The sequence below is a fragment of the Scyliorhinus torazame genome, chromosome 1 (genome assembly GCF_047496885.1).
Source record: "Scyliorhinus torazame isolate Kashiwa2021f chromosome 1, sScyTor2.1, whole genome shotgun sequence".
Taxonomy (NCBI): Eukaryota; Metazoa; Chordata; class Chondrichthyes; order Carcharhiniformes; family Scyliorhinidae; genus Scyliorhinus; species Scyliorhinus torazame.
In genome coordinates this window covers 363262272-363278463 of record NC_092707.1, presented here as the reverse complement: position 1 = coordinate 363278463, position 16192 = coordinate 363262272, and the positions used below count along the sequence as shown (strand labels likewise).

At 48.0% G+C, this 16192-nt stretch overlaps 1 protein-coding gene across 4 annotated transcripts in view; it reads left to right on the top strand.

Annotated features, from left to right (window-relative positions):
* Nucleotides 1–10764, top strand: part of LOC140408125 (protein STPG4-like) — a 120089-nt gene extending 109325 nt beyond the window's left edge. For 2 of the 4 annotated variants that reach the window (XM_072495148.1, XM_072495398.1), the window contains 2 exons: nucleotides 4840–4947; nucleotides 10617–10764. In XM_072495148.1, the coding sequence (XP_072351249.1) occupies nucleotides 4840–4947; nucleotides 10617–10700 (192 nt within the window). In that variant the 3' untranslated portion in view covers nucleotides 10701–10764. Of the gene's footprint in view, nucleotides 1–4839; nucleotides 4948–10616 lie in introns of those variants that run through there. The other 2 variants (XR_011940081.1, XM_072495181.1) reach the window with 2 other exon arrangements.
* The last annotated feature ends 5428 nt before the right edge of the window (nucleotides 10765–16192 follow it).

The window sequence follows — 16192 nt, the reverse complement described above, 5'->3', positions numbered from 1 at the left end:
GAGAGCCGCAAATCGGGATCTGCGCTGGGCCAATCACAAGTCACCCGACTCGCTCCATCCAGCGCGATCTGGGTCATACCCTCGCCATTAGGCTCATTTAAATACCGGGACACCATATGCACCCGGCGCCCGGGAGTCAACAGCCACGCCTGCAAGATCTCAACCGGGCGCCGTTTAGCACTGGTTTCCACAAACGTGGACCAGGCATGACAGCATCTCAGTGGGGGGAGGGGGGTCTCGCAGGCCATCTCGCACAGTCAGGGTGTCCAGGGGTACTGCCAAGTTGCCAGGCTGGAATTGCCAGGGTGCCCAGGTGCCAGGGTTATGGCCTGCGGGGGCCTATCCAAAAGGAGGGTGAGGTTAAGGGCGGTTTCCAAGGGTCCAGAGAAGTTTGGGGGTTGAACGGGTGGTCAATAAAGTTGGCAAGGGACTGAAAGGGGGAGTCTATAGAGATCAGAGCTGCTGTTCAAAATAACGCCCGATTAGCAAGGAGCCATTCCTGCTGGAGAGCTTAAATCAACTAAAGTGTGGTCTCGGCGGGGAGAAACTCCCTGGGGCCCAAAGATCTGGGGCGAAATGCTCCGGTATCGGCGCGATGTCCGCCGACCAGCGGCAAAAACGGCGCAAATCAGTCGGGCATCGCGCCGCCCCAAAGGAGCGGAATCCTCCGCATCTTGGGGGGCCCAGCCCTAACATTGAGGGGCTAGGACGGCGCCAGACTAATTTCCGCCCTGCCAGCTGGCGGAAAAGGCATTTGGTGCCCCGCCAGCTGGCGTGGAAATGACATCTCCGGGCGGCGCATGTGCGGGAGCGTTAGCGGCCGCTTACGGCATTCCCGCGCATGCGCAGTGGAGGGAGTCTCTTCCGCCTCCGCCATGGTGGAGACCGTGGCGAAGGCGGAAGGAAAAGAGTGCCCCCACGGCACAGGCCGGCCCGCGGATCGGTGGGCCCCGATCGCGGGCCAGGCCACCGTGGGGGCACCCCCCGGGGCCAGATCGCCCCGCGCCCCCCCCAAGACCCCGGAGCCTGCCCGCGCCGCCTTGTCCCGCCGGTAAGAGAGGTGGTTTAATCCACGCTCTGGCGGGACAGGCATCCTAGCAGCGGGACTTCGGCCCATCTGGGCCAGAGAATCGCGGGGGGGTGCGCCAACCGGCGTGGCGCGATTCCCGCCCCCACCGAATCTCCGGTGCCGGAGAATTCGGCAACTGGCGGGGGCGGGATTCACGCCAGCCCCCGGCGATTCTCCGACTCGGCGGGGGGTCGGAGAATCTCGCCCCACTGGTCGGTGAATAACAGGGTGAATCTCGGCGGCGCTCTGCCACATGTGCCCAAAAGTGGACTTTAACGTTTTTTCACTGAATCACAAAAAGTAAGCAACTTTTCAGCACTTCTCAAATACAGATGAAAATTGGTTGGGTTGGGGGGGGTAGGGTGGGCGGAAGGAGGTGGATATAAATGTTATTTTTGGATGAAAAGTAGGGAGAAAATGTATAGATTGCAAAATGAACTCAATAGAGAATTAGCCATAGTCCACCAAATTCCATGGACACCTTTCTCTATTAGATAGAGAGACAATGGGCCTGATCGATTGGTCACACTGCTCCCAAAAAGCAATCTCGCGAGACGTTGCGACGTAAATCCCGCCCACTGTTGTCAGGATCACTTTTTAGCAAATCTATATATTAAAGCGTGACAGTTAGTCTCACTTTAATATGCATTTTCCTGAGGTACCAAGGTATTGGTATGTGTCCCCTTCGTCTCGGAGACCTCGGGCGAGTGCTGTTCAGTACTGGGCTCCGTACACAAGACCAGTCACTGTTGTATAGTAAACAAGCAGCCAATTTTCAAGCTCCCACAAACAACAATATGATAATGAGAAAATGATGTTGGTTAAGGTATACGTATTGTCCAGGACGCTGGGGGAGGAAGGGGTGGCATCTAACCTTGCTCTGCAATGTGCATTAAACTTGTGTAGAGCACTGGTTTGGCCTCAACTGAAGGATTGCATCCAGTTCTGGGCACCATACTTCAGAAAAGATGTGAGGGCATTAGAGAATGTGCAGAAAAGACTGGTCTGAGGGATGAGCAACTTCAGTTACGTAGCTAAATTGGAGAGTGTTTTCCTTGAGAAGTGAAGGTTGAATAGAGGTTTGACAGAGGTACTAAAAATCATGACGGATCTGGACAGAGTAGATAGGGACAAACTGCTCCCATGGTGGAAGGGTTGAGAACAAGATGGCACAGCTTTAAGTTAATTGGCAAAACTAGCGATGGCAACATGAGGAAAAAACAGGCAGGAATCTCTGCCACCCACCACCGATAGCAGAGTTCCTGATGTGGTGGACAAAACAGCATTGGGCAAAAAACGGGATTGGTACCCGATGCTCCGGGTCTCTCGCTGGCTGTGGCATCGAAGTTCACACCCATCGTCAGCAGGAGGAAGCAAATGGTTCAATTTGATCGATTTGCATCTTATTAACAAGCAGGGCAGCATATTCTCCAAGCCTGTGTGAACCTCCACTTCTCCGGGCCGGGATTCACGTGGACGAGAATTGGTGCAGGTATTTACCAGCGTGGACCTGACGCGGTGGACCTCACGATGGGCCAAGGGGGTAACTCTTTCAGGGGGTTTGCCCAAAGTCCCTCGGAGGGCCACCCTCCCCCTACAATGCAAATCCTGCCAACCCACCCCCACCAGAACCTCCCACCACCCCGCTACCAGAGACACACAAATACTAGGGACTCCCACCAGAGACTGCCCAATTGCAGAGGCCCCACTAGAGACCTCCTGGTTACCTTCCCTGCCTGGGAGACCGTATAAGAAAGATCCCTGCCTGGAAGCTAGAGAGCAGTCCAGATAGAGGCAATGATTTTTTAAAAAATCACTGCTTTAAAACTCACATGCGCAATTCACCTGCTGGCTTAGACACAGGAAGCAGCACCTGTAGATTCCTAGAAAGAGAAAATCATGTAGGCTTGGTTTAAACCCCCTCAGATCTATATTCTGAAAGCTTTTAATTTATATCCATGTGAAATAGATTTTACTAGGCGGTGATTGACAGCTTCCACACACCACACCCAGCTGTTTGGATTTTTAAATTCATCTCCCTTCATGCTTGAGTAGATTTCAAGTATTTAGCTGTGAAACTAGGATTGGATTGGATTTGTTTATTGTCACTTGTACCGAGGTACAGTGAAAAGTATTTTTCTGCGAGCAGCTCAACAGATCATTAAGTACATGGGAAGGAAACTAACCGCAATGTTTATAAACAGCTTGCGATGATTGACAGCTCTTAGACCACATCAAAGCCAGTTAAGTGCTGTTACTATCTTTAAAAAAAAATTTAGAGTGCCCAATTCATTTTTTCCAATTAAGGGTCAATTTAATGTGGCCAATCCACCCACCCTGCACATCTTTAGGATGTGAGGGTGAAACCTATGCAAACATGGGGAGAATGTGCAAACTCCACACGGATAGTGACCCAGAGCCGGGATCGAACCTGAGACCTCGGCACCGTGAGGCAGCAATGCTAACCACTGTGCCACTGTGCTGCCCTACTTAACTGTCTTTAATGACATGTGTGTATATGTTCAGTCTCTCACATTAATTTTGGATTTCTGATTGGGAGAGTAACAGTTGGCTAGTTGGTTAGCACATGGTACTAACGGTAGGGGTTCAATTCCAATTCCGGCTGAAATCGAATTGAGACTTGTCTCCTTCCTCTGTTCCTGAGAGTGAAAGGCAATAGCAAAACACCACTGACAAAAAAGCTGCCAACAAAAAGGCATCACCAGGCGCCTTTGTAGATTGGCCAAAATTTACATTTCAAAATAAAGGTCCGTATTTTCCGCAGGCAGGACAGGAAAATTTGGCGGGACTGGAACGTCCTGCCAAAATTTTGAAAACAGGTATCTTTATGCATATAATGGTTATTTATCAAGTTCGGAGTCTGGAGATCTGCAAGTACGTTGACTAAATATTGACACTTCAATGCATCTTCTCTCAATGAAATCGTGATCAGTCTGAATTTCTGTTTCCTTGTTTATATACTGGTCCTTCGTGTTTCTTCAGCTCACTGTTTTAGATACACAATTCTAAGCATAAAATAAAGGCTTCTGCGAGCAACACAGGATAATTAACAATGGGTGGTCATTTTCCTCTATCTGATCATCAGACCATAGGATTTAGGAGCAGAATTAGGCCATATGGCCCATTAAGTCTGCTCTGCCATTCAATCATGGCTGACATGTTTCTTATCCACATTCTCCTGTCTTCTGCCCATAACGCCTGACCCCCTTATTATTCAATAACGTATCTATCTCTGTCTTAAAGACACTCAGTGACTTGGCCTCCACAGCCTTCTACGGTAATGATTCATCACCGCCTGGCTGACAAAATTCCTGCTCATCTCAGTTTTAAAGGATCGTCCCTTCAGTCTGAGGCTGTGTCCTCGGGTTCTAGTCTCTCTTCATAGTGAAAAACCTTCTCCATGTCCACTCCTCACATAGTTTGAATGAATCCATGAATGTGTTACCACCAACCTAATTTTTGGATTTCTGGAGCCAATTGTACTCACTGCTGTGTTAAGTTCCACTGGTAACGTGCTAGCTTGAGCATCTGGTTAATACAGCAGTGGGTACAGGCTGCCAATAATTGGCATTCTAGGCCCATAGAAGAATGGTCACTCCAGTGTGACAATGTGGATTCGCTAACAACCATGGGACTGTATCCCAGCAGGGATCAACATCTTCATGAGACATGAAGAGAATATAATTATTTTGCAAGTATTTGTTGATGATTTGGCTGGTATAGCTCCTGAGTTTTCATTACTCCCACAGAAAGAAGGACCAGCACCGGGGCAATACAATGTGAAGCATGAAACCTTTTCTCAGATGATAACATCCTCCTTCCAATCAAAAGTGCCTCGGTTCTTAACTCATCCCAATGTGAGTATGAAGAGATAGAAGGCCCAGCACTTCCATAAATAAAATATTGTTCTTTTTAGACATTTGAATGGTGAGCACTAATTCACCAACACAACTTCAGAAGCAGTAATCTTTTTGAAGCATGTAGATGCTTGCCCAAAGGGTATGTGATTTTTCAATAGGCCGAACTATGAGCCAGTGTCCGCCACGAGTGTAACTGGCGATGCGGATGCGAAATCCAGTGAGAGTCATAAAAGGGGAGCTGCATGCTCCGCCCCGCCGCGCCACATTTCTGTCTCACCCCGCCGGCGGGACACTCCATTACGCCAGCTGGTCAATGGGGTTTCCCATTGTGGTATTGTGGGGCAGCCCCATGCCGTCTGGAAACCCCCGGGCTGCCGGCAAAATGGAGCATCAGCCGGCGGAGAATCCAGCCAGGGATTCTTGCCTAAGATTTGCCAATTTTCCCTCCCCCGCTCCGGTGATGCAACGAGCAGGAACCTCATTTAAATTAATTTTACTACATTTAAATATGAGTAACGGGCTTCCCTGCCACATTATCCCCCTCACTGAATATTCATACCTCACGTCGGGGAGGTTTACAACAGCTTTCTAAGAATGGGATTCAGTCAAGGGGATCCTGCCAGCTACATTTAGCCCCTGGGGGTGGGGAGACGGATACGCAGTGCACTAACCTAGTGGCGCCAACCTGGCAGTGCCGACCTCTGGGAAGTCCCAGTGGGGGAGGGGGGATTACCCTTAGGTGCAGTTGGGGGGGGGAGGAGAACCAATGCCTGTGAAGGGGGGGGGGGGGCGACATCTGTGAGGGGGTGGAGAGTGCCCACGAGACAGCTGCGGAGGGTTAAGGGAAGACATCCTCTGATAGCTGTGTGGTTATGGGGTGGGGTGGGGAAGAGAGCCCCCAATACTTGCGTGGTTATGTGGGGATGGGGTGGGAAGAGAGCCCCAACACCTCCATGTGATGTTGGAGGGGCTGATGAGTGAGCCCTGCGCCCTGATGCTTGTGGGGAGATCCTCAAGCCCATGGGAGGGTGGTTGAAATTTATTTTTAGCGTAGATCGGGGCACCCTTTAAAGATGGCACCCCGATCTCTGTGGAGCAGGCCTTGCCGGCTCTATCAGGCCCTGCCCCGCTGGAGTGGCGGCGTAAGCCACATCCCCAGATTTCCTTTGCACTAACTGCCAGAAAACCTGGTCTAAAAACCAGGCTGTGCATCCGGAGAGATACATGCCGGTTTTCAGTCAGAGCTTGACACTCTGACAGATTATGATAAAATACCATCCAATGTGTAATCCCAAGAGCAATGATGCATTTACAAAATATCAACACTTTGAGTCATATTTCGCAATATGAAGGGAAGGGAAGAGCTATAATGGAGCAGCAAATGCTTGCCCATCTGGCCCTGGACTGACCTGAAATGATATTTCAGCTTTAGTTAAGTATTCAGCTGAAGAGCTGGGTGCTTGCTCGCGGTTTGGTGGCAGTTTTTCAAGGGCTGGTAGGAACAGCCAAAGGGATGTAGCCACTTAATGCGCTACCTTGTCAAAATTTGTACAGACTTTCTTAAGGCTGCTGATATTTTAAGATATCGCCTCCAATTGTATTGACATTATCATTGGTGGTGAACAATACATAACAAGTGAGTCTTCAGATTAAACTCCTCTAATAATGAAACTATACAAAAACCTCGCCATTGGATGGTAAAGTGTCAATTTGAAACTGCCTCGTGCAAACTATAGAGTTCCAAGATGCCGTCTAAGAGAGACGTGTTCAACTGGAGAGGGGCAAGACTTGACTTCACAATCGCTCACACTACTTCCAGACGGGAGGGCGGGGATGGGGGGGGGTGGTGGTGGGGGAGGGGGGGGGGGGAGGAATTCTGCTGCTCTGAAAATCCCCTAGTCGCCACACTTCAGCGCCTGTTCGGGTACACTGAGGGAGAATTCAGAATGTCCAATTCACCTAACAAGTATGTTTTTCGAGACTTGTGGATGGAAACCGGAGCACCCGGAGGAAACCCACGCAAACACGGGGAGAACGTGCAGACTCCGCACAGACAGTGACCCAAGCCGGGAATCAAACCTGGGACCCTGGTGCTATGAGCAACAGTGCTAACCACTGTGCTACCGCGCCGCCCTTACTCCAACACTGACAGCTGAAAATACAGTCAGAAACTAACTTTTCCTGCATAGAGTGTGCTGGTTTGTAGCAATCATTTACTGTTGTTAGGTCTCAAACAGCATGTGAATTAACCAAGCTATTCATCCAACTGTTGACAAAATTAATAGCTTTGTGCTGTCAATTATTAAAGCCCTGGGTGATGAGGGAAATTCCTTAATTGGAAGTAGCAAAATCATTCATCATTGCCCATTTTAGAGTATTAAAGAAACACTATGGTCCGAATGTAAATGAAATCTTTGTATGGTTCTAAAGCAGAGTTTCATCATCAAAGGTGTTTAACTGAAGACTAACCTTTTAAATTGTTCCAATCTGAGTCAGGTATCTGAGCACTCATACTATTCCCAATTTTTCAGTGAATTTTGGGCCCTTTGAAGTAAGCATTATTGATAGGAAAATGAACACTTTCTCATTTAGGTCACCAGTCTGTATTGGCCACTCCCAGATAGGGTGGGGCATGGGTTAGAGATGGGTTAGAGCATGGTCCATCTCTCTGACTAGGAACTGAACTCAGGTTCTCAACCACATCATATATAGAACCCTTTCCGTCAATAGAGAAGGAGATTTTCATTCTGCCAGATCATGTTCCCAGGGCTAAATGGCCAGTGTTCTTGCCTACTCTACCACCTAGTGCTTTTCACCTTCTAAGTGCTCATCATAGATAAGACATTCAAACATTTGAGAAGTGCTCGGCTGCTGCCTGTCTGGATCATTTTTACAGATTTCTGAGGTTGAACCACATGTCCTGTTGACTCTGGCGCCATACATTTATCTGATCTGACTTAACCTGCAATAAAAGTTTGATTTGCTTGCTTATTGCGATCAGACAATGGTCGGGATCTCCTGAGCAGCGACAATGAAACTCGGATTGCTGCCTCACTCGAGAATTCCCCCAACTCGACGCTGCTGCACATTTCTTCCAGGTTTTTCCAAGCCCAGCTTTCAGAGAAATGCACAGTGCAGCGTCTATCAGGGAATTCTGTTGAAGTGAGTAGCATCAGGAAGGAATCAGGACACACCCCATTTTGTACAGCACTGTCAGCCGTATGGGAAGTTTAAAGGTCAGGCTGAATGTTAGTAAATGTGTGGGTGAATGAATGGCTGAGTAAGTGAGTTAATGAGTAGGTGGATAAGGTTTAAGACGTAGGTGAGGTGGGTAAGTGGGTGTGGGTAGATGGGTAAGTGGATGGGATGGTAAGTGGATACTGGATAAATTGATAGGTGGGTGAGTGGGTAAATGGGTAGGAGGTAGATGGTAAGTGGATCAGTAGGTAAGTGTGTGAGGTGGTAGGTAGGTAGGTACAAATGTGAAATGGGTAAGTGGGTAGGGGTAGGTGGATGAGGTATGTGTGGTGAATGTATTCACCTAATGCCTGTATGATACTGTAACCTATGACCTGAGACCTGGAAGTGGTGATACGAGCTGCTTCCAGGTACTGTACTGTGACCCCGGTAGGGTTCCGCCTCTGGCTCTGCCCTCACCGGGGCCATATATAAACCGGCCACCTGTGGGTGGCATTCATCTGTACTACTGACTCTGGCTAGGCAAGTTCATGACTAATAAAGCCTAATGTTCACTCGCTCTCTCTGCCTCTCGGTGAATTGAAGGTATATCAGTATGTAAGTTGGTAGTTTTATCGGGGGAGGTAGTTGGGCTGGGTCAGGGAGGTTAGTCGTCACATTGGGTAAAGGAGATTAGCCGGGTCAGGTTGGGAATTAGTCAGGTGATCGGCAGGGTAGTAGGGTCGACGGGGTAGTCCCATAAGATCAGGGGGGTAAGTTTAGTCTGGTTAGGAGGGGAGTATAGTCAGGTCAGGAGTATGTCAGGTGGCCGACGAGATAGGAGAAATGGGATGCAGATGGGGTCAGGGGGGATGATGGGGGGATCAGCTGTTGGCTTACCCAGGTGTTAGATTATGTTTTATTCCATCTAACATTTCCTGGGTAACTACCCAAGTAAGTAAGTCGCTACTTTCCAAAGTCTTCGACTCTAGTTCAGCATCCGTGGGCACAATCATCCCAAAAGGGAGCAAAGTTCCCGAGCGAGCACGTTTAGCCATGTGTTTCCTGGCACTTGCAGTGCCGAGAACACATGACTATTCAAAGCGACTTGCTTTGTGTAAGGGGCCTAAATGGGGAAGGTGCGGCCAAGGCCTCACAAAGCCCCATTTTGTACAACGGGTAGCTCCGCTCGCTGGAACTCCCCGTGTAGCAAGAGATCGGAACACCATATTTAAATGGCATCCCGATCTCCGAGGCCCACAAAAGAACCCCCAACCCGAACGCAACATGGGAGGGTCCCCCGGCCCCCCCTCCCCGCACTCAGGCTGGGCAATCCCAGCCAGTTTCCACGTGCTCAAAAAATGTCAGCTCAGGACCGTGACAGTGCCAACCTGGCACTGCCCCTGCAAGCTGGCAATGCCGCCTGGGCAGAGCCAGGCTGGTACCTAAGTGACACTGACAGGGTGCCAGACTGGCGCTGACAGGGTGCTCAAGTTGCACCAGCAGTGCCAGGGCACCACCCTGCCCAAAGGAGACCCCATTGAGTGCCTTTCCATCTGGTTCCCATTTGTGGGGACCAGTACCAAATGGCACTCGCCCGAAGTCCCCTCGGTGAAGCGATTGAATCCCAAAGTCTCAGGTACCTTGGGAATCTACACATTAGATTACTGCCTCGCTCTAATATGCAGATTTGCCAAAATATGATTCCGCCCATTGTGGGCAAGATTCACCTTGCAATGTCTCACGAGATTGCGTTGAATCTCCCTGCTTTCACCAGCAACGATGCGCTGCCTGAACTGCTTTTTCGGCGCAGTGTGGCCGGAAGATCGCACCCCGACACTTGTGAAGGATCCCAGGGAACAGGAAAATTGCCCATCGCAATTCTGGGGAAATCCCCATGTAGAATTTCAGCAGGCTCCTGACACTGATACATCCAGTCTCTGACACTCTGGAGACTGTAAGATTTGGCTCAACTCCTCTGTCTTATAAACTGTTGGTTTCTTTCACGGATAAATGCTTTGCCCTGTTACATGAACTATGACAAAATGAATTTGGTCCAATATACGATGAGCTCCTGAGCCCTGTACAGCAGAAGCTCATTAATTTGTTCTCTCAGTTGCCACCAGCGGCCCTATGATAAGGAGAGGAATATCATCTAAGAGTTGTGCTCCGGCAGGGATCAGCAGCCACTGATCTTTGTTGGAACGTGCAATGTAATGATTAGATGAGCAAAGAATAAGGCTTGGCTGTGATATTTTCATGATTGGTTTAACTGCCCAACATTTACTTTTAAGTAGTACTAGAGGACCTTCACTACCCATAAAATCATACCATTAGCTTTTAGGAGAGGAGGGGGGTGAAAATTTGAAGAACAACATTTAAGAATTAGATCTATTTAAAGGGCTTTTTTTTTTCAAATAAATTATGAAATGATGATGCAGGAAAGATTTCATCTATCAGTGGTTAATTTATTCTTTATGTATTAACAGAAAACCCCAGGACCAGGAGCCTATGACCCTATCAGACGAACCAGAGCTGCTTCCAGTCTGTACTATTACCAATTAAACACGTAAATCACTTAATATCTCAACCCCCTTCAGATTTTGCTCAGCTTCAAATACATGTAATTTTTGTTGCCATGGTTTCCTGAGTGTGTTATTAACTGAGGTTGCATGCTTAAATAAAAAGCTTGATGCAAGCATCATGGGCACATGAACAAAATAGCTGCCAAGCTGAAGAAAATAGTTCCCGAGTTGAACAAAATGGTGGATGAAACAAACTCTTTTGCACAGTTACCTGAAGTGCCGCAAGAGAAAGTAGGTAAAAATATTAGAGTACAACAACAAGGAAGCTGTGCTAAATCTTTAAAGTTGTGACTCAAGTGGTGGTAATTACATTCTCGTCTCAGCATTCAAGTCCCAATCCAGTGTCTCAATCACAAAATCTGGGCTGACACATCAGTGTAGAACTGAGGGAAGCATTATCAGAGGGACCATCTTTCAAATAAGATATGATTTAATAGAAATGTTCAAAATTATGATGGGTTTCGATAGTGAATAAGGAGAAACTTTACTTGCAAAGGAGTAGATTTAAGATTTGATAAAAGAACCAAGGATGTATGAATAGATTTTTTTTTTTGTGCAGCAATTGTGATCTGGAATGCACTGCCTGAACGAAAGGCGATGGAAGCAGATTCACTTTCTCTAAAAGAGAATTCCAGAAGGAAAAAACAGTTCGGATCAGTATTCTTATTTCCCTGCTTTACCGTTTTTTCCTTCTGGGGGAACTATTGGGAAGGCAGGTAAGTGGAAATAATTGGATCACTCTTTCCACAAGCCAGGGGAGGAGGTAATCCAGTGTAATCCACTAGTAATCCAGTGACCCTGCTCAGGGGACATGGGTTCAAATCACATCACGACAGATGGTCAATATTGAATACAATTCTGGAATGGATGACTGTTGGTGGTTCACTAATGCCCTTTACGGAAGGAAATCTATTGTATGGCCTACTCCTCTCAAGGATAATTAAGGAAGGGGAATAAATGCTGGCCAAGCCCGTGACGCCCACATCCCATGCATAAATTAAAAAGAAATAGGGCTGTATTCTCCAGTATCCCAGCTGCGTGTTTCTTGGCAGCCTGCCATTTTCTGGCGGCGGGAATCTCTCTTTCCACCGCTTGTCAATGGGATTTCCCATTGTAACCACCCCACCCCACCGGGAAATTCGCTGGCGGGCGGGATGCGCTGCCAGCGAGAAAAGAGAATCCCGATGACTGGAGAATTCCGGCCAGAGATTGTGAATTGTTTCAACAGGCAAATCTGAAAAATGTCCTTGACATATCAGTGCGTGTAACCATTATACAAAGGAGGTTATGCATCTATTTCTTTGTAAAATACCAGTATAAATGAATTATCTCCAGAAGTTAAGTATGGATGTTAACATCTATGCTCCAATTTTTTAGTGTTTATTCATGTGCTCTGCTGAATTGAATTATCACTGAAAAAGACAGATTTTGGCGTAAGATCTACATGCTCTCTTCTGTATGGTAACCAGCTGTCAATCAAAAGCCTTATTTGTAATGCAGGGTTTGCGCAGGAGTGACTGGAGGTCAGGAGATCATTTGTATCCATTGTCACACTGGAGTATAGCATTTATTATTTTTCTGGTGTCTGCACCAACTCCTTGAGGGAGCTGGGGTTGTCATTTGGAAGGTGCTTTGATCTGCTCTTGTACAGAGGAGTGTGCAACACAATTGGCAATCACATTGCTAATCGCATCGGTTGCTATCCACTCCTCAATTTTAAGTCAGTTTGTGTACCGAGGGGTAATTGGCTGGGGTGTGAGGGGTGATGCCAAACCTCCATGGCACATTTCGATTGAGACTGTAGACAATTTAAACTCGCTGATCTCATTTTGATAGGCTTGATGGACTGACCTGCCAATAGTGCTATAAATCACCACACAGTATGCGCAATTCTACTGAATTACAGGAATGATTCCCAGTTGAAAGCGTGCAGGCTTTTTCACATGAATAAAACAAGCTTTAAACTGTTTCTCTCACTCCATTGATGTTCGAGTCACCGTGACGTTCCCACAAGATGAAAGAAGGTTGACAGTTATCAAAGTGGAAAACATCCCATTTTGGGAACAGGAGGAATGGAAAAGGTGTGACTCCTTTCTGAAGTGCAACCCAAAACTTACCCTCTCGCAGCTAAGACTTCCTTACTAGCTGCCTGAAGTTCTTCAGAATTTCCCCGCCTTGACCTTGAACCCTCATCCTTCTCTGGTTTCTCTCCCATCTCCCATTGTCTGACCCCATCTGTCCCTGAACCCTCGTGACCCTTTCCCTATTAAGCATGCTTCCCTTCCTGGACCGTGTTAAAATGGTTCCCTTCCATCAGCTACTTCCTCTCATAACTGCTACCATCACCTCCCTTCTGGAAATAAAAACACTTGACCCTTCTGTCCTTGCAAACTATCACTCTCTTTTCGACCTCCAAAGATCTTGCCGCCACCCAAATCCATGCATGTTTTCCCTGAACATGGGGTGCGACCTATCCGGTCAGGCTTCCAACACTGCTGAAACATCGAAGCTGCCCTGATCAAAATCACAAATTAAATTCCTTTTCTTGCCACTCAAAAATAAATCAAGCTTCCTAACCCCTTTCGCTCCAGTGAATTATTCCTGGCCCCTGACATTTGGGTCAGGTTTGTGATCAAATTGTCACACGATTGAGGGAAGCAGCTCAATGCAGACTCCACATTCAGCCTGCATGACTTTAAGATCAAGCTGTCACCTGTCATTCCTGTAGCACTCCAGGCGACTGCAATTGCAGCTTAGTTCCTGCACTTAACAGGAAATAACTGTGGAGAAGCAGGGTGCATGTGTAAGTCTATCCCTGCAGTTATTTCTCACCAAGAGATCATTTGTAGCTGTGAAGATGAAATCTTATATGAATTAAATGATGCAGTGCTAATAGGGTGGCAGTTCTGTATCCAGATTACCAGCTGTACTGCTTGTACCTCTGCCAAAGTCCCAAGTAAGGTCACATGGCAGCACTGAAATAGGCTCTCATCACACAAACATCCTACTCCAGAATAAAGAATAAACTTGTCCTCAATAAATCATAATATGCTTTAGCTTTCTCAAAGTTGTCTGAGTTTGGCAGTGTTTTCTTTACTGATATAATACATGGTGCTCTGAAGGCTTCTGGAATCAGGCACTTAAAATGCTCATGTAATCTTTATCCTTGTGCTTTCTTTGTCTTTCTCCCTTTGCAAGTCCTCGCACCTCTTTATTTCTCTTTGTTCTCTGACTGTTCTTGGATCCCTTTATCCTATTCTTCCTAGATTTCAGGGTTGGCTCGGTGTAGCACTTTTGCCTCAGAGTCTGGCAGCTGTGGGTTCAGGGCCTGTTCCACAGACCAGAGCACACAGTCTTCACAGCCATTTTAGTGCAATACTGAGGGAATGTTGCACTGACAGAGGTGCTATTTTCAGATAAAATCAATTCACGCCCCATCCTCTTTGGTGGAAGGAAAAGACAAACAGCAGAGTTCTCCCGAGAGTTTTTCTCTGTATAGCCAATATTTCTCGCTCCATTAACATTAAAAAACATAATCTGGTCATTTTTTTCATTACTTTTTATGAAAACTCACTGAGCATAAATTGGCTACTGTGTTTCTCTACATTTAAACAAGTGCTGTAAAGCACTTTGGGGTGTAAATGGGCACTAAATGCATCTTTATTCTCTTCTGTTTATGTTCCTCTCCTCTCTTTTTATGTGTGTTTCTCTCTCTTCTGTCATGATATTCAGGTAAACATCATAGCACGTACATACATACATACTGATGGACAGATCAACGGACCAATCAACACACACAACTCGACAGCCAATCACAGGCAAGAGCATACACAGTACAAAACAGGGAACACAACACTTCCTGGGCACTCGAGCAGGAGATGGCTCAGGGCACAGAGCTCATTACAAGCCACTCAGACATCCACCATGTGCTGAGTGCCACTACAAGATAGAATTAGGAATAGGTCCACAGATTCAAGGGTCATGATCGAACCTCAGTAAACAGTTTACCAGTGTAAATAGATGTTTGAAATAACACTGCGTTGTACCATTCGCGACCGTGTTGGTTCGCCTGTGTAGCAGAGTACCCAGCACTTCATAGTGCCAGGTGTAACTGTGGTATCTACCTAGAAATCCTCCGGAATCTGCCATCCTGCGCCATGGACACCGTCAACACACCGCAGCCGCTGCAAGTCGCTGGAAACCTCGGCGTTAATTGGAAGCTGTTCAAACAGCGCTTCCAGCTCTTTCTGGAAGCCAACGAAAAGGAAAGCGCCTCGGACACCAGAAAGATCGCCCTCCTCCTCACCACGGCAGGTCAACACGCCATCCATGTCTATAACTCCCTGGTGTTCGCGGAAGGCGAGGACAAGACCAAATACAAGACGGTCCTTCTCAAGTTCGACCAACACTTCAACGTCGAGGTCAACAAGAGCTTTGAGAGGTATCTCTTCCGGCAGCGCCTGCAAGGTAAGGATGAGCCCTTTCAGTCATTCCTTACGCATCTCCGTATCCTCGCGCAGTCCTGCGGTTACGACACCACCTCCGATTCCATGATTCGGGACCAGAGCGTTTTTGGGGTCACCTCGGGCACCCTATGCCAGCAGCCCTTAAAAATAAAAGGCCTCATCTTAGCCTCCGCAATCGAAGCCTGTGTCCTGCATGGAAACGTGACTAGCCGCTATACCCAATTTTAGGCGGCCGAATCGGCGCGGCAGGGGTCCCACGCAGCCGGATCGGCGAGGCAGGCGCCGTACGAGGCCGAACGGGTCCAGGCGATCAAGTTCCTCCCGGCCCGTGGCCCGGACGAGGGCGGACATTTCGCGCGCTTTTCGAGGCCTCCCGCGCTTGTGCGTGCCAAAAACTACGGCAACACTGAGGGATGTGATGCGCAGCGCTCGACGCAAGACCGAACTGCGCATGCGCAGTGGCGCAACGAATGCCATGACATCACGACATGTGGCAACTGTGGAGCCGCACATTTAAAGCGGCAATGTCCTGCAAGAACCTGACCATGCCTCGCTGTGGCAAGATGGGCCACTACGCTGCTCACTGTCGAGCAGCTCAACCTGTCAATGTTCCCCAACTCCGACAACCTCGCAGGGACGTGCGGACCATTCAGCCTCCTTATTACGAGTCGTGCCCAGACGATATCCAGACCAGTGACACAGACGACCGGGACGCCTTCCGTGTTGCGGTCATTGATGGGAACCGAATGTCTCCAGCCAGGACCCACCAGCCGGTGCAAGTTAACACGATCAATCCGGGTGATGAATGGTGTGCCACCCTAACGGTCAACCAATCACCGATAACATTCCGTCTGGACACTGGCGCCTCCGCCAACCTCATAGCATGGTCAGCCTTCTACGCCATGAAGGTCAGACCATCAATTTGGCCGTCCCGTTGCAGGATGGTCGACTACAACGGGAACGTTATCCCGGCTATGGGGTCCTGCCAGCTCCAGGTGACATACAACACACACA